Source organism: Gorilla gorilla, chromosome 17 (assembly GCF_029281585.2).
Source record: "Gorilla gorilla gorilla isolate KB3781 chromosome 17, NHGRI_mGorGor1-v2.1_pri, whole genome shotgun sequence".
Lineage (NCBI taxonomy): Eukaryota > Metazoa > Chordata > Mammalia > Primates > Hominidae > Gorilla > Gorilla gorilla.
The window spans coordinates 40,899,462-40,919,193 of NC_073241.2; the positions used below are offsets into that span (position 1 = coordinate 40,899,462).

General features: G+C 38.0%; 1 protein-coding gene across 1 annotated transcript in view; it reads right to left on the minus strand.

Moving 5' to 3' along the window:
* The window catches only part of TWSG1 (twisted gastrulation BMP signaling modulator 1), a 67,996-nt gene extending 48,412 nt beyond the window's left edge, over positions 1–19,584 (minus strand). Inside the window, exons 1-2 of the mRNA XM_031003585.3 lie at positions 19,419–19,584; positions 16,989–17,148 (exon numbers count right to left, since the gene is read on the minus strand). Coding sequence (XP_030859445.1) covers positions 16,989–17,111 — 123 coding nt within the window. The 5' untranslated portion in view covers positions 17,112–17,148; positions 19,419–19,584. The remainder of the gene's footprint in view (positions 1–16,988; positions 17,149–19,418) is intronic.
* Between the last annotated feature and the right edge of the window lie 148 nt (positions 19,585–19,732).

Consider the following 19,732-nt stretch of genomic DNA (forward strand, 5'->3'; position numbering starts at 1 on the left):
CAATTATTTACTGCCACCACCTCCCCCAAAGTCCTTAAATGGGTTCTATTTAACCCTTACAGGCACTGTGCTAAGTATTTTATATGCATTGTTTTGAATCTCATAAAGATTCATGTCGTTATTATCCTCATTTTTTAAGTGAAGTCATGAAATTTATACAACTTCATTCAATTAGTGGCTAGAATTTGACCCCAGTTATGGTTAGGTATTCCTGTTTTGTAAACATTAAAATGAGAAATATAAAAGTTATTTTTCATTAAATTAACATTTTAATAATTACAGTTATTACTCTCTTAGAAAGAATAAGCCTATAATTAAACTTAGATAATTCTCTAGGTTGTTTAATCAAAGGCATTATTATATCTTTCACTCTCAGTACCTGAATACAACTAGAAATGCTATTGCCCAAGTTCAGTCATTGTTTGTAAAGGTAAAATTGGACTCATTGGCTAAGAGTTGCAAAACCAGTGACTTGGAATGCAATACTTAATTTTTTTTGTTGTCGCTTCAGCTGGTTAATGACTATATCTTCTGCTTCCCTAGTCTGCAAGTCACAGAGAAAGTGTGGTTGTTCCTCATGTGCAGAAGAGAAGGCTGAAAATGAGTGGTTTCATGATTTCTGTGAGTTCACACAACTGCGGCTTTGAAACAAGGTCTTCTGACTCAAGGCTTTTTCTACCACCACTGCTCTTGCATGTTAGAGGCAAGGTAATATGGAATAAGACATCTTCTATGTGTAAATAACTATGCTAGATGTTCTTAAAGTTTGGTAGACACGTTGTTCAATAATTTTATGATGGAAAAAAATTAAAACTTTACACTAAATGGAAAACTGAAATTTATACATTTGAGCTACTCTCTATTGACCAGCATGAGTATTTAGAGAGAATTTGGCAAACTGTTTTTAAAGCTTATATGAAACGAAAGTCTGGCAGGATGAAAAGTTTGAGGGAAAAATCTAATCATTCAAAATGTATTTTACTACATTTATATTAAGGAAAACCTTTAATATGACAGAGAATTTCAAATTTTTAGATGCCAGAAGACAGATTCGATCATCTTTAGAGAAGAATCTTATTCCATATACAGTCATGCTTTATCGCTTAAGGATAGGGATACATTCTGAAAAATGCATCCTTAGGCAATTCTGTTGTTATATGAATATCAGTATATACTTATACAAACCTACATGGTAGAGCCTGCTATAACCCTAGGCTATATGGTATGGCCTATTGTTCCTAGGCTACAAACCTGTACAGCATGTTACTGTTCTGAATACTGTAAGCAATTATAACACAATGGTAAATATTTGCATGTCTACACATATCTAAACATAGAAAAGATACAATAAAAACACAGTATTATAATCTTATGTGACCACCATCATATATGTTGTCTGCCATTGACCAAAATGTTGTTACACAGTGCCATGACTATACAACTGATGCTCTAGTGAGATATTAATTATTTATGCAAAATAAATTGAGGGGGAGGATATTTATCCAAGATTAAGATTAGACTTTAAGAGTTAACATTTATTGTATGAACTCCCAAATTTCTAGGCCAGAAATGGAAACTAACAACTTGAGGAAGAATCTTATTAATATTGACTCTCAGTTACTGATAAATATTTCCATTCTTGTTGCAAAGATCTGAGAGATTTGTTAACCCTGTTGCTATAATAAAACAAGGAAACGTCATTGAAAACAACATTATATTCTAGTAAAGATAGCAAATGACTTGGACTTACAAGATCTGGTTTTAAGCCCATAAGCTGTTTGCAACCCTGAGTCTCGGTTTCCCAGTCATAAAAAAGGAATGGTGTTCCTGGATTTTCCCTTACAAACTTCGGCATCCCAATGAGATAACGAATATCAAAATGCTGAGATAACGAATATCAAAATGCTCCGGTGACCCAGCAATCCCATTCCTAGGTATTTACTCAAGAAAAATTAAAACATAGGTCCATAAAAAGACCCATATGGGAAAGTATCAACATCATTCATAATTACTGAAAACTGGAAACCATGCAAGGTCCAACAACCAGTGAATGGATAAACAAATTGTAGTACATCCACACAACGGAATCCTACTCATCAATAAAAAGGAAAGAACTACCCAACACACACAATAATATGGATGAATCTCAAAGCATTAGACTGAATGAAAGAAGCTAGACAGAACAAAAGGCTATATACTGTATGATTCCTTTTATATAACATTCTGGAAAAGGCAAAACTATAGAGAAAAAAAATCAAATCAGTGGTTACCAGGGGCTGAGGCTAGGGAAAAAGCTAGGTCCAACTACGAAGGGGGCACAAGGGAATGTTTTAGGGTGATGAAAAATATTCTCTATCTTGATTGTAGTAGCAGTTACATGAGTACATGTTTGTCAAAAATCATAAAACTGTACATCTAAAAACAGTGAACAGGCTGGGAGCAGTGGCTCATGCCTGTAATCCCAGGATTCTGGGAGGCCAAGGTGGATGCATTGCTTGAGCTCAGGAGTTTGAGACCAGCCTGGCCAATATAGCGAAACCCTGTCTCTACTAAAAAAATACAAAATTAGCTGGGGGTGGTGATGCGTGCCTGTAATCCCAGCTACTCAGGAGGCTGAGGCAGGAGAATCACTTGAACCCAGGAGGCAGAGGTTGCAGTGAGCTGAGATGGAGCCACTGTACTCCAGCCTGGGTGACAAAGCGAGACTCTGTCTCAAAAAACAAAAAAACAAAAAGACAAAAAAAAAAAAAAAAAACCCCAGCATGGTACATTGGGGTTTCTTCATAAATTTTAAAGAAATAAACCTAAATTGAAAAACATAAAGCATTAAGTTGGTATTAAAGCAATGCAGAAGACAGTTCTAACTCTGAAAATATATTGCTTTAATTTACTTTTAACCTAAAACTGAAATTTTCTAACTGAACATAATTTTTTTCAAAGAAACATAAAATAATGTTAGTGAAAATGTAAAACACAAAAGTTGTATATACCATAAAATTGTTAAAAATAATCTAAACAGAGAATAAAAACCAGAAGGAGCTACATCAAAATAGTAAGAGTAGTATGTGTTTGGATAATAGGACTAAGAATGTTTTACTCTTTTTTTCTACTTCTCTGTATTTTCTGAATTTGGGGGTAGAAAATATATTTTTATAATAGCAAATAAACATTTAATTTATTTGGATATTATGACTTCTTAAGATCCAGTTTAATTAACGTTTGAACAATTACAAAAGATATTTAAAAACACAAACTGAAGTTCTTAAATTAAGGAAACTAAGTATTTATAATATCTTGAGCTAAAAAACAGAAATGTAGGAATAAATCTAATTAAGTGTTTACTTGCATATTGTGTAAGCATAAGTAATCAATGAAGCATTATATTATACCTATGCTGACACTACTTTTACTTAGGTCAAATGAGTATTTTAAAATAAATAAATTTTAAAAATCTTCAATTAGCCCCTATTCAAAAGAATAAACAATTATAATTAGATTGGGTTATAACAAATCTGTTTTGCCATATTGCCATATTAATACTCTTTAAGGAGGGCATCACATGAATCTTCAAACCCAGGAGAGAAATATCAACCCAACCTCATTAGCATGTTGTTCTTTATAAATTCTAACTGATTGGTAAACTTTTGTCCTGAAAATAACATACACTTGAATGAATCAGTATTGAAAAGAGTACTTATTTTTGGCTAAATAAGTCAGCATACAAGTTCATGTATATATATGAATTACCAAAATATATCAAATAGTGCCTCTTTCTCACACAAACCTAGTAACAAACATTTAGATGCTAATCCTACTTACTGTACAAGTCCCCCAGTGAATTTCTTTAAAAGAATCCAGCTGGAGTGAGTTGGGAGTAGGTACAGATGAGACTGACCACATGTTGATCACTGTTGAGGTTGAGTAATGGGTAAATGGGGGGGTTATTTTACAATTTTTCCTACTTTATGTATGTTTGAAAATGTCCGTGTGTCCCAGTGAAATCCTCATTTTGTTTTAACAATGCAACAGGTGAAACAACTAGTGAAAATAAATTTTAATCTCCATTTATATATTAGCAGCTACTATAACTGCATTAAACATTTGGAGGGAAACAATGATTTATTCTTTCTTTAAATTATATCAGGCCTAACTCATTACATTTGAACATTAATTTCAGAGATTTTCATGGGGTGTTAACTGAAGCAAAACAGGACAAAAATAGGTTAGCGCCACAACTTTTTTTTTTTTTTGAGATGGAGTCTCGCTCTGTTGCCCAGGCTGGAGTGCAGTGGCACGATCTCGGCTCACTGCAACCTCCACCTCCTGGGTTCAAGCGATTCTCCTGCCTCAGCCTCCTGAGTAGCTGGGATTACAGGTGCACGCCACCATGCTCGGCTAATTTTTGTATTTTTAATAGAGACGGGGTTTCACCATGTTGGTCAGGCTGTTCTCAAACTCCTGACCTTGTGACCTGCCCGCCTCAGCCTCCCAAAGTGCTGGGATTACAGGCATGAGCCACTGCACCCAGCCACGGCACCACAACTTTTAAGAGCAGGAAAATGGGATGAAGAGGAAAGAAACAATTTAGGAAAATAATGTTCACGAGAGAAAAGAGAAAACATTTTACACTGTAAACCAAAATATTACTAGTGTACTAACAAATCAAGATAACTATAGCAAGAGACTAAAGTTGAATCTAATTTGCACTGATTAAGAAAAAAAGAAGAAAAAGTTAATTCTTTAGTTTACTGTAATTAAGGAAGCCCTAAACTTACCTGAACTATTTATATTTTTAACTTAAGACAAAATATACTTTTAAAAGCTAGAATTATTAATGAGAAGTAAACTATTTTAAAATTCCAACTTATTTCAGAAAACTTAAGATTTATAATAACTAAATCAATTTTTAGAATAAAAAAGCAGACTGTCAATTTAGCACACAAAAGCGCTAAATAAATGTTCAGACAACAAAGTACTAAAATGATGCATTATCTCTGAACCCAATTTTGAATATTTTCATGAAATACAATGTTTATGTCATCCTAAAAACTATCATAAATATTAGCCAAAGTACTCACAAGTTAATATAGGAGTTTTTCCACTCTTAATACAAAATGGGACTTGAGATTTCTGGGGTATAGCATAATATTGATCCAAATTTTAAAAATTATTTTCACAAAAGCAGCAGGGGAAAGTAGTAAAGATCTTCTTAAAGGAAAATCCCATATTACCAAATTTTTTTCTCCTGAAACAGGATAGCTAAACCCCTCATTATATGAGCAAGGAAGTACACCAAGATGAGTTTTACTTTCTTGATGTTTAAAGTTAGATTTCTTTCCTGTTAGAAGCACAAAATAAATATTTATATAGGGACCACCTTTAGGCACAGCAACTTGTAGGAGTGGCAGGAATGACTGTACTGCTTTGCAACCATGCTGGTAAAAAATATTTACATAAGAGCTTCCAGGGAAAATCTTTCATACTTAGTTATAAGTGTAGAGGATGCAATATAAACAAATGTTCTAATTTATCCTCATAGTACATCAGTTCAACATCACAAATGTTGTTCAAACTAAACCAATTTAACAAAAAGAAACCTAAATTCCCTCTACAAGGGAACTAATATCTTTTTATAAACTTTTATAGCATTGCATCTTTGTCTTTCTTAAAGTACTTATCTTCCACCTTATTGTATTCATTTCTGTACATCTTCTGCAAGTTTAAGGAGAAAAGCAGCTCTTGTTATCTAAAATGTCAATGTGCCCTGTACTTCGCCATACATGAAAGTGGAATTTTAATAACTCAGTATGTTGGAATGGAAAGCAAAGCCACAACAATGTTTAACCTTTTCAGGTTCACCAACTGCTGTGAGAACCTCCTGACAGCTGTGGACCTTTTCCCCAGAAAACTGTGCACAGGCAATTTTGAATATAACCCTGGGGATCTCCTGAATATAATCCGGGGGATACCCCTTAAGAGGTCCAGGGCCCCAGTTAACAATCACTGGCACATGAAATACCAAGAGCCAAACCATTCTTCAACTAAAGAGAACAGGGATAAAAAGAGGATGTTCAAGTTCAGGTTTCTATCAGATCAGTTAGGCTACTCCCACAATAGACCAAAAAGACAAGAACTAGGCATCTACTGACCATCTACTCATGTCCAATCACAACAAGAAAATCAGCCAATCAAAATAAACAAATAACCAACAATTCTCTTCAGGAAGATGATTAGCCTCAGAGCAGAGAACACATTCCAGCATCAAGGCCTTCCTTATCCCCAAGTGTTCTCTGCTCTAAGTCCAGTCTGTAAGTCCTATCTAAATACATGGATCTCCCAACCAGGTTTTATTGCCTCATTCTTAATTATATACGGACAACCAAAGAATGTATACATTTGAAGAAATCCTGACACATAAAAAAGACATAAAAGAAAAAAAGATCTCGAAAGAGATAATCCAGGTAACAGAGTCGGGGGAAGGGGACACACACCTCCTCCACCAGCAAAAAAAATTCCAATAAGTATCCTGGAAGACACTGAGGAAAATAATGCATCCAAAAACAAGTAAGTAATGTTAATAGGAAAAATTAACAAGCAATAAATAAGAGCTCTTGAAATGTAAAAGTTATTGCTAAAATTAAAAAATTCAATAGAAAGAGTCCAAAGGTAAGGTCAGGAAATTTCCCAGAATATAGAGTAAGAAGGTATGATGGGATAGAAAAGAGCTAATATGCTATACAGAAGCAATGAACAATCCAAAAATGAAATTAAGAGAACAATTCCACTAACAATAGCATCAAAAAGAATAAAATACTTATAAATAAATTTAACAAAAGAAATGTAATACACAGAAAACTACAAAATATTGTTGAAGGAAATGAAAGAAAATCCAAATAAAAGGAAAGGCACACATGTTCATGAAGCAAAGACATAATACTGCTAAGATGGCAACACAGTACTCCCCAAATTGATCTACAGATTCAATGCAATCCCTATTAAATCTTAGCTGGCAATACCAAAGCCACAATTCATGAAAGAAATAAATGATAAGCTGGACTTTATTGAAATTTTAAACTTCTGCTCTGCAAAAAATACTCTCCAAAGAATCAGATGACAAGCCATAGACTAGGAGAAAATATCTGCAAAAGACTTTTCTGATAAAGGACTGCTATACAAAACATACATACAGAGACCTCAACAATAAAAAAAGTAAACAACCCAATTAAAAAATGGGCCAGAGATTCTTAACAGACACTTCACCAAAAAAGGTATACAAATGGCAAATAAGTATAAGACGCTCTCCATCATATGTCATTAGAGAATTGCAAATTAAAACAATGTGATACCACTATATACCTATTTAGATGGTGAAAATCCAAAACACTTAAAACACCAAATGCTGGTGAGGATGTGGAGCAATAGCAACTCTCATTCATTGCTGGTAGGAATGCAAAATGGTACAGCCACTTTGAAAGACAGTTTGGCAATTTCTTACAAAACTAAACATAGTCCTACCCTACAATGCAGCAATTACACTCCTTAGTATTTAGCCAAATGAAGTGAAAACTTATGCCCACACAAAACCTGCACATGGATGGTTATAGCAACTTTATGTTATTTTATAGGGACAGGGTCTCGCTTGGTTATCCAGGCTGGAGTGCAGTTGTGTGATTATAACCTACTGTAGCCTTGAACTCATGGGCTCAAGCCATCCTCCTACTGTGGCCTCCCAGCTAGCTAGGACTACAGGTGCACACCACCACTCCAGACTTTTTTTTTCTTTTGGTAGAGATGGGGGTCTCACTACGATCTTGAATTCTCAGCCTCAAGGGACCCTCCTGCCATGGCCTCCTAAAGCACTGGGATTATAGGCCTGAGCCACCATGCCTGGCTAAGCTTTATTCATAGCTACTAAATCTTAGAAGGAATCAAGATGTCCTTCAATAAGTGAATGGATAAACAAACTCTAGTACATCCATACTAATCAGTGAGTGCAATATTAATCAGTAAGTACATTCATACAATGGGATATTATTAGGTAATAATAAGTGATAAAAATAAATGCATTATCAAGCCATGAAAAGACATAAAGGAAACTTAAATGTATACTGCTAAGTCAAAGAGGCCCCTTTTAAAAGGCTACATTCTGTATGATTCCAACTATATGACATTGTGGAAAAGGCAAAACTATAGAGACAGTAAAAAAACATCAGTGGTTACTAGGGGACTGGGGGGAGGTAGGGAGGGATGAATAGGTTGGCTATGGGGATTTTTAGAGCAATGAAACTATTCTGAATGATACTGTAATGGTAGATACAAGATATTATGCATTTGTCAAAACCCATAAAAATGTAAAACACAAAGAGTTAATGCTAATGCAAAGCATAGATTTTAGTTAATAATAGCATATCAATATTGGTTCATCAATAGTAACAAGTATACCACACTGATGCAAGATGTTAATGATAGAAGAAACTGTGGATATGTGGGGGGAATGGGTATATGGGAACCCTTTATACTCTCTGCTCAATTTTTCTGTAAACCTAAAACTTTTCCAAAAAATAAAGTCTATTATATATTTTTTTAAGATCCCAGCTGGCTTTATTACAGAAATTGACAAGTTGATTCTAAAATTCATATGAAAATGCAAGGGACCCAGAACAGCCTACGCAATCTTGAAAAAGTACAAAGTTGGAGAACTCAGACTTCCTGATTTCAAAACATACTACAAAACTACATAATCAAGACAATGTGGTACTAGCATAAAAATAGAGATATAAACCAATAGAATAGAACTGACAGTCCATAAATAAACCATTTATGGTGAAATGGTTTTGAACAAGGGTGGCAATATAATTCAGTGGGGGAGAAATGTTGCTGGGACAAGTGGATATCCATATACAAAATAATAAAGTTGGATCCCTACTTCACTGCAGGCTTGAACTCCTGGGCTAAAGCGATCTTCCCACCTCCATCTCCCAAAGTGCTGGGATTACAGGTACATGCCACCACACCTGGCCTAAAACTCTAAAATTCTTAGAGGAAAACATACAAGTAAATCTTTATGACTTTGGCTTAGGTAATGGTTTCTTAGATACAACACCAAAAGCACAAGTAACAAAAGAAAAAAATAGAAACATTGGATGTCATTAAAATGTAAAACTTTTGTGATACAAATGATACATAGTAGTTGAAAAGACAACCCACAGAATGAGAGAAAATATTTGCAAATAATGTATCTGACAAGGGTCTTGAGCCCAGAATATATAAAGAATTCTTACAACTCAACAATAAAAAGACAAGACAATTTTAAAATGAGCGTAGGTTCTGGGTTGGGCATGGTGGCTCCCACCTGTAATTCCAACGCTTTGAGAGGCCAAGGCAGGACGATCACTTGAGACCAGGAGTTCAAGACCAGCCTGGGCAATACAGTGAGACCCCCCATCCCTATAAAGAATTTAAAAATTTTAAAAATTAGCTGAGTGTGGTGGCACATACCTGTAGTCCCAGCTACTCAGGAGGCTGAGGCAGGAGGATCGTGTTGGCCCAGGAGTTCAAGGCTGCAGTGAGCTATGATAGAGCAACTGCACTCCAGTCTGGGCAACAGAGCGAGACTCTCGTCTAAAACAAACACACACACACAAAAAAGAGCACTGGTTTTCAATAGGTATTTCCCCCAAAGATATACAATAAGCTAACCAGACATGGTGGTGCATGCCTGTAGTCCCAGCTACTTGGGAGACTGAGGTGGGAGGACTGCTTGAGTCCAGGAGGTTGAGGTTGCTGTTAGCCGTGATTGCACCACTGCACTCCAGCCTGGGTGACAGAGCAAGATCCTGTCTCAAAAAAAAAAAAAAAATACATACATATACACACACACACACACACACACGCATTCACTAAGCACATAAAAAGATGCTCAACATCATTAGCTATTAGGGAAATGCAAATCATAACCATTCCACAAAGGTGCTACAATAAAAAGGAAAGATAAGTGTTGGTGAGGCTATAGGGAAATTAGAACTCTCATACACAACTGGTAGGAATGTAAAATAGTGCAGCCACTTTAGAATAAACACTTCAGCAGTTCCTCAAAATGTTAAACACAGAGTTGCCATATGGCCCAGCAATTCTACTCCTAGGTATATACAAAAGAAAAATTAAGAGATACATCCAGGGTTGTCTGTAGCAGCTCACACCTGTAACCCCAGAACTTTGTGGGGCCAAGGCAGGAGGATTGCTTGAGGACAAGAGTTCAAGACCAACCTGGGCAACATAATAAGATCCTGTCTCCACATAAAAAAAATTTTTTTAATTAGCCAGGTATGGTGGCACACACCTGTAGTCCTAGCTACTTGGGAGGCCAAGGTGAGAGGATCGTTTGAGCCCAGGAGTTCAAGGTTACAGTGAACAATGATTGCACCACTGTCTGTGTGCACAGGCAGTAAACAAACCTGTGTAACACAGTTTATCTCTTAAAAAACAAAGAAAGATACATCCACACACTAAAACTTGAATATTCATAGCAGTATTATCTACCATAGCCAAAAATATAAGTAACTCAAATATCCACCAACCAATAAATGGATAAATAAAATGTGGTATGCCCATTCAGCAGAATATTATTTGACCAAGGAATGAAATACTGAATATGTTATAACACACAGGAACCATGAAAACATTATGCTCAATGAAAGAAGTCAGACACAAAAGACAAGGTATGATTCCATTCATATTAAACGTCCAGAACAAGCATGTAGAGAGAAAGTAAACTGCCTAGGGTTTGTGGGGAGAGAGAATAGGAAATGACTTCTAAAGGGTATGGAGTTTCCTTCTAAAGTAATGAAAATGTTCTGAAATTAGATTGTGATGATGGTTGCACAAGTCTGTCGATATGCCAAAACCACTCAATTGTACCCTTAAATGGGTAAATTTTATAATATATGAATCATATATCTCAATAAAACTGTTTTTTAAAAAAAGATCTAACAGAGAATCCATCTTAGATTTATACTAATAAGAGTTCCAGAAAGAAAAGAGGACACTATACATAATTATATATTATACAAAAATATAGTTATATAAAATGTATATATTATATATGTATGTATGTTAGGACAAGATATATATATATAACAAAAAACAAAACAGGGCATTTCCTAGTCTTTGGCTCAAAACTGATCCCCAAAAGACTCACAAGATACCAAACAGAATGAATGAAAAGACCAACACTAGACTCAACAGTTTAAATTCCATAATATGAAGGCTAATGAGATGATACTAAAAGTTTATAACAAAGTTACCTATAGAGAATAAGAAACAGACTGGCATCAGACTTCTTATTGGCAATATGGAATGCTATTAGATAATAGAGAAATGTCTCCAAAGTTCTGAGGGAAAAGAATTTAACATAGAATTCTGTATTCAGGCAAACCATCAGTCAGGTGAAAGGTGAGAATAAATACATCTTCAAGACATGCAGGACCCAGAAAGCTTACTTTCCACACAGGCTTTCTTAGGAAGTTACTTGAGGGCATGTTGGGACAAAATAAGGGTTACTGTTAAAAACAACAAGATATGAAATCCAAGAAACAGTGGAACCAACTTGGGAAAGTAATGATGGAAAGTCACGATAAGACAGCTTGCATCAGACCTAGATTGCAATCAGTTAAGACTGGAAACATCAAGACTGAAGGCTCCATTTGGGAGGAAAAATACATTAAGTACTTAAAACAATATAAGGTGCTAATGATTGATGATACAAGGTAAAGAAAGATAATTAGAAACTCAAGAAAAACAAAATCATTCAAGAAGGGAAATGTAATCATAGTACCTATGTGACTATACAGTCAACAGTCAACAATATTTATATAATCATTACAATATAAACATAGTTTATTGCCAGTTTTAGAATATACCTGTAAATAAAGCATTAGAAGATTCAAATAGAGTTACAAAACAGAGAAATAAGGTTAGTAATTACCTACAGTGCACTCACGTGCCAGGCATTGCTCTAAATACTTTGCACCTAATCCTCACAATACTCGCACAGTATGGTTATTATCCCTACTTTACAGATGAGGAAACTGAGGCATTGAGAGATTAACTAACTTGCCCAAGGTCATACAACCAGTAAGTGGCAGAACTGGATCCAAATTCAGATAGCCTGGTTCCAGAGTTCATACTCTTAACCATTATACTATGCAGCCTCTCAGAATATAGATGTTATCAACCTTGACAATATAAAAGTAAAAGTACAGGTAACACTCCGTTCCCCACAGATTTTGATGCAGCCCACCAGAATTCCAAAAGTAGCCCATCAGAATGCCAAAAGTGAAAATTTCGAGGGCAGTACTCATAAATGCAAGGGAAAAAACTGATTTCTTTGCTTTCTATGATGTTAAACATGGTAGCTTCACATGATCTCCCAAGACTGGAACCCAAACAAACCCTCTCTTCAATTCCCTCAAGAAATGCACTGTTCTTAAAACTCAATTATAGTCTGTCTCATTGCTAAAAAAAAAATAATAAAATAAAATAAACTTTAAAAGGAAAGGACTATTAATATTCTCCACTTACATCAGGAATAAAGAGATCGTGTCTCCAGTTGATAGAACAGAATAGAAAACCTTAAATATATTGAAGAAATTGAAAAAATAACCAAGAGATAAACTCAAAACTGTGATACAAGCGTGGCAGGGCAGGAGTGGGAAGAATGACATGATGAGCTATGACCTTATCTGTTATAGCAGAAAGGCAATTTTAGATATATAACATCTAAAACTGATAAATCAAGAAATAGTAGTACAAGCATATTATTTAGGCACATGGCTAACAATTACTAACAGAAGTAAAAATATAAGAGTTAGATTAAAAGTGGTTTTCCCAGGGTAATAGAATGAGTAGGGAGAATTAGATCAAGAGATTCATTTTTTCACTATGTAGCCTTCTAATAATTTAATAATTTATTACTCTGATGAAAAAAAGAGAACATTTGACACATACTAGTTGGTTTCTTTCTTTAAAACTGCCTAGAACTAGAAGAAAATTTTGAGCTCACCTAGCCAGCCAATTCACTCTACAGTTTATATGTGGCAGAGTGTATTTTCCACAGACGGCCACACCATTATATCCCATCCACATGTTCAGCTTACAACATGACACTGTCACTCCTCCAACAGAGGTAGGGCCTATGTTCCCTCCACTTAAATCCAGGTGGACCCGCAGGAGAGATCATATAGCAGGACCACAGAGACACACACATATATACACAAAGAGAGTGAAAGGGAGAGAGGGAGGGAGATGGGGATACAGAAGGGAGGAAGGGGAGGAGAAGTCAGGAAGAGACGTATACCTGAAGAATCTTCCCAGCCCAGGTATTAGACTTTATCAGTGAGCCTTCAGATTTTCAATGTCCAATAGAGTGGCCACTAGTCATATGCAGCTATGCAGCTAATGAAATTGAAATTGAATTAAATTTAAAATCAGATTTTCAGCCATACTAGTCACATTTCAAGTACTTGGTAGCCACGTATGGCTAGATTCTACTGTATTGCACAGGGTAGATGTAGATCTTTTCTATCATCGCAGTAAGCTCTATCTATAGTGCTGTTTCAGATAATTCCACCCCCACCACCTTCAAGCCGCCTTGCTAATGCCACGTGGAACAGAGATGAACTCTTCTGCAGAGCCCTGCTCAGAATGCAAATTCGTGAGCAAAATAAATGCTGTTTCCAGCCACTGGTTTTTGGGGTGGTTTGCCACACAGCCATAGTAAGAGGAACACATGGAAACTAAAGATCAGAATGTGAAATAATCTGCTAGAGTTTGGGAGTCCACAAAACTAGGTGAAGAGTGGAACTAATCACATTTCATTTCAACACTCAATAAATGTTTGTGAATAAACAAACAAGAAAATCCTCAATATTTGAGCCCTAGATCTTTTCTTTTCTATTTATTTATTTATTTTTTTTTTGAAATAGAGTCTTGCTCTGTCGCCCAGGCTGGAGTGCAGTGGCATGATCTTGGCTCACTGCAAACTCCGCCTCCTGGGTTCACGCCATTCTCCTGCCTCAGCCTCCCGAGTAGCTGGGACTACAGGCGCCCATCACCGCGCCCGGCTAATTTTTCGTATTTTTAGTAGAGACGGGGTTTCACCGTGTTAGCCAGGATGGTCTTGATCTCCTGACCTTGTGATCCGCCGGCCTCGGCCTTCCGAAGTGCTAGGATTACAGGCTTGAGCCACCGTGCCCGGCCGAGCCCTAGATCTTTCCTAAATCCAAGTAGTCTACCATCCACCAGGATAGTTGTGTCCACTACTCCAGAAAAAAGTTTGATGTTTCCTGGCTCTGAAGCAACAACGGAATATCAGAAATGTCAGCATTCATGAATTTGTGACTGAAAATACATCCTAGCTGATTTTGTTTACTAGAATCACCATTTGAGTTAGGTGAAGCTCCATTTGCTTTTCCAGTTTTTTTACACTGATATAGTACTCTTTACATTTTGAAGTATTTTTTTTTTTACAATTTTTTTTTTGAGACAGAGTCTTGCTCTGTCGCCCAGGTGGGAGTGCAGTGGCACGATCTCAGCTCACTGCAACCTCCGCCTCCTGGGTTCAAGTGATTCTCCTGCCTCAGCCTCCCAAGTAGCTGGAATTACAAGCATGCACCGCCATGCTCAGCTAATTTTTGTAATTGTAATTTTTTAAATTTTTTTAATGGCCAGGCACGGTGACTCACACCTGTAATCCCAGCACTTGGGAGGCCGAGGTGGCAGATCGCTTGAGCTCAGAAGGTTGAGACCAGCCTTGGCAGATCGCTTGAGCTCAGAAGTTTGAGACCAGCCTTGGCAACATGGCAAAACCCCGTCTCTACCAAAAATACAAAGTAAATTAGCCAGGCATGGTGCCACGTGCCCGTAGTCCCAGCTACACCAGAGGCTGAGATGGGAGGATCGCTGGAGCCTGGGAAGTCAAGGCTGTAGTAAGCTGTAATAGAGCCAAAAAATTTTTAAAGAGTCAAACAAACAAAAAAACCTTTACAAGTATCTACCCATATTAACCAAAAGCTTTCTCTTTTAAATACTGCCTTTAAAAGCAAGGTATTTTAAATAAAGTACAATTTTTTTTTTTTTGAGACAGGGTCTTGCTCTGTCACCCAGGCTTCAGTGCAGTGGCACAATCATAGCTCACTGCAGCCTCAACCTCCTGGGCTCAAATGATCCTCCTGCCTCAGCCTCCCAAGTAGCTGAGACTACAGGTGTACATGATCATGCCCAGCTAATTTAAAAAAACTATTTGTTGTAGAGACAGGGTCTCACTGTGATTCCCAGGGTGGTCTGAAACTCCTGGGCTCAAGTGATCCTCCTGCCTCAATCTCTCAAAGTGCTGGGATTACGAGGCATGAGCCACTGTGCGTGGCCAAAGTACAATTTTTAATTACTTGAACTAATGCAAGTTATAGAGTTGAAGAGTCAAGAATATAATTTGGAATTTAAGAGAATTTCCATCTAAACATGAATACAGCAAATGTTATGAGACTTTATTTTGAACAATGAATAATGAAGCTACATTGAAACAATCTGGGAGGTACCACAGACTCCTCATCTGACCATAGCACAAAACTGGGCTTCATTTGCAGACACAAAGTTTCCAGCCAACACAAGCCTAAGCAGGCATGCCTTATTAAGATTTCCACATACAAAATTAGGTGATTAAAGAATTAGTGTTAATTTTTAAACTGTAAAATTGGTCTAATAGCTATGTTGGTAAAGAGTTCTCTTTTAGAGATACATATTAGAATTATCAACAAAACAGTATCAAGGGATTTGCTTGAAATTAAAACAGAGCTGGGAGTGAATAATGTAGGAGGGTATAGATAAAATAAGAGTAGCCATGAGGTAGTGACTGCAGTAACTACTCATGGATGGTTCATTATATTCTTCTCTTTTTATACCTGAAAATGTCCACAGCGAAAAAGTTAAAAACTGAACAACAAAAACACTTCTCTAGTTAAATGTTTTGGTTTGAAATGCAAAGTTAGGGTTATCAGAGTACGAAATGGGGGCAAGTAGAATTCCAACTATTAGCGAGAAGGACCAAAATGTCAGAAATAAGCACAAAATGCTTCTGATGTATGAAAACAATTGTCACTCTAGCACATATACACAATTACTCTCAAGTGAGGGTTACAGTCATGTTAGCTGACTCATACTTTACATAGAATGCTAATGTGTGTGGTTACTGAATTTCTGAGTGCACAGCCTGCAACTAGAAAGGAAGCTAATCAGGAGTTCAATACCAGCCTGTTAACTTAGCCACATTACTTCCTCTTACTTTTCTCCCCAGAAAAATGAGAGTGGTGGCTACATTAAGAGGCCTGCCTTGATGATTGGAAGAGATATAACTTCGAAGTATCTTGAAAGCAGATTGTCCAATCCCAGCCAACAACTTGCCTGCAACATTGTGGGAGACCCTAAGCCACAGCCACCTGGCTAAACTGCTCCCAGATTCCAGGCCCTCAGAAACTGCATGAAATAATACATGTTTATTGCACTAAGTTGCTATGTTTTGGGGTAATTTGTTACATAGCAATGGACAACTAATACATCATACTTAGGGTAACAATTTATCTATTATTTGACCAGCTAATTTTTTTTCTAAATACATTCATTGAACCTCTTTGCTATGTTAATTAGATTACACAGATTAAATCATCTGAATAGAGTGCTTATCACCTTGTAATGACATGTTTATAAAACAGGATATTATACTCAGTATTGAACTTCTTGAATCTAACCTTGCCTATATATATTGATTGCTATGAGGGTAAAAATCCAGACCTGTGTGTCATGATTCAGTACCTCAGGCCCTGACCCAATACTCAGGTCTTACTCTATATGATATATGCACTCTATATCTGCATATAAACATAATGTTTCTGCTCTACAATATATTTTGATATTAATAAAAGTACTCTTAGTCCTACCTGAATGAGGCATTTGCTCACATCACTAGCACAGAGTGCTTTGTTACAGCTCAGTGATGCTGGAAGCCATGTCAGGAACATCAGGATGGCTAGAGTAAGCACAGCAACATAGTGTAACTTCATGTTTCTTCAAAGAAGATGATCAGTAACTCCCAGGAAGCTAAACAAACAAACACAACTTTAATTCAAAGGCAAGTGCTAGGGTAAAAACAAATATAAAAATGAGAAACAAAACATAAACTAAGACTCATTGTTTGTGTCAATATACTTTTTCTTTCTTTTTTAGAGTCTTGCTCTGTTGCCCAGGCTGAAGTACAGTGGTGTGATCATAGCTCACTGCAGCCTTCAATTCCTGGGTTCAAGTGATCCTCCCACCTCAGCCTCCCAGTTATCTGGGACTACAGACAATACCACCATGCCTGGCCTTCAAAAAACTTTTGAGTGATCATTTAAAGATCATTCTCAACGAAAGATTATATAAACATTCAAAAGTAAACAATAATTTTGTATAATAATGGCTTCATAGCCATCTTCAAGGACCTAGAACACTACAGTTCCTCAGACTATCCAGAAATGGTGACTGTGAAAGTAGAGTGAGTATATCTAAACCCTCAGTAACTTGAGAGTATATCAGGCAAATAACTAGTTTCAATACTGCACTGCTACTATTCAACTTTAATTTTAGGTCCATTATTCAACTTTAAGCCCATATAAAACTATTAATATTGTATTATAATTTTAAGATATTTAATTTTAATTCTTAGAATCAAAACAAAATTTTAAATGGAAATTATTCAGGCTTATTTAGACAGAATAAAGCAGCTCAAAGCAAGAAGTAGAGTCCACAGAGTCACTTCTTAAATAATTGAGCAAATAACAAAAGGCTGTGTAAATTACTAATTGCATTAAAAACTCTAGGTAATTATTAGAATGTGAAGATATTCTTTTTTTTTTTTTCTTTTAGACGTTGTCTCGCTCTGTCGCCCAGGTTGGAGTGCAGTGGAGCAATCTCGGCTCACTGCAACCTCCGCCTCCCGGGTTCATGCGATTCTCCTGTCTCAGCCTCCCGAGTAGCTGGTATCACAGGCGCCTATCACCACGCCCCGCTAATTTTTGTATTTTTAGTAGAGACGGGGTTTCACCATATTGGCCGGGCTGGTCTCGATCTCCTGACCTCAGGTGATCCACCCGCCTCGGCCTCCCAAAGTGTGGGATTACAGGGGTGAGCTACCGCGCCCGGCCAAGATATTCTTTTAATTCTATTAGTACCACACATTCTTCAAAGTTATTAAGAAGATACTACAGTTCAAAAAGAAGAAGGAAAAAAGACTAGCACAAACACAGTCTGACAGGGGCCAAACAGTATACATAGTTACTAAACTTTAAATACGGGAAGATATCATTTCTTCAGGTTAAAACACCTCCCTATCAAACATAATAAATTAAAATAAATGACTACTGACGTAAGAGAGAGAAATAGTGAGTTTATGGGGGCATTTATGATTATTCTAAACTTTTATTCTAAGTGTTACAAAGTACATTAAAGGAAAAATAATAAAAGGGTGAAAAGAATAAAGGGCTTTGGACCTGGTATGAGTCAATTTTGAAAGAGAAAACCCTGGTGATCGTTACTGAGGCTCACAAAGCATTCCCTAAAGACCGTTAGTAACTAATTTTCTAATGTATCTAACGCCGCATACCAAGTAGGATGATTTCTGGAGCAACCAGTACATATTTGCGGAGGCCAAATAAGGTTATTTGGAAACTAATTGTCGTGGAACTAGTTTTCATCCTACAACCATGAAAACTGGGATTTCCCCCCTTTCCCATCTTTTACGGTTGTCTTATGAAATGTTCCACAAATTCATCTTACTCCCCAAATTTCACTGGAAAAAGTATTCAAGTAGTTTAACTACGACCATGTCGAAATCAGGTAACAGAATTAAAGGACTTATCTTTTCCTAAGGCGTTAGAAACCATCATGTATCAAAATTGTTTCGCATACATCACGCCCAGTTTCTCGTTAAGGGAGATGGCACTGACAGCGACCAGGGCAGAGCCGAGCCTCTGTAGAGCGGTGCCAGGGCCCCGAAGGCACCGGACGCCCCGCGAGGCAGAGGCCGGTAGCGGCGCGGGGGACCGGGCACCCGGAACCACCCTCACCCCGGCTCGGCCGACGCGGGCTGCGGAGGACGTGGGCCGGCCCAGAGATGGTCTGGACCAAAGGGGCGCAGAGATGCTGCTGGCTGCCGGCGTCCGGCCTGTGCGCCCGCGCCCAGCACCCCCACTTTGTCCTCCGCGCAGCCGGGCCCAGGCTTCTCCCGGCCCCCGCGAAGCTCGCCGCGGCCCCGGGCCTCCAGAGGGCCGAGTTCGGCGCCCGGCCCCTTCCCGGCCAAGAGGCTGCACAACCCCGCAGCCGCTCCCACTCACCGTGCGCCACGGTCCCGCGAAGTCGCCCACCCCTAGATCCCCGCCGGGTCGGCCGAGCCCGGGGCGCGCTGCGGCGGCTTTGAGTGCGAGGCCAGGCCGCGCCTCCCGCCGTCCCCTCAGCGCAGCGCCCGCGAGCCTCGGGCACCTTAAAGAGACAGGCCCGCCCGCCGCCCTCCTCCCGGCTCCTTGCTCCCCGCCCCTGCTCCCCTCTTCCCCTCCGCCCCCGCTGGGGTCCACAGCCGCCAGCTCCCGCCAGGAGGCGTCTCTCACTCCCCCGGCGCTCCTGTCAGCGCGCACGCCCCCCACCTCGGTCC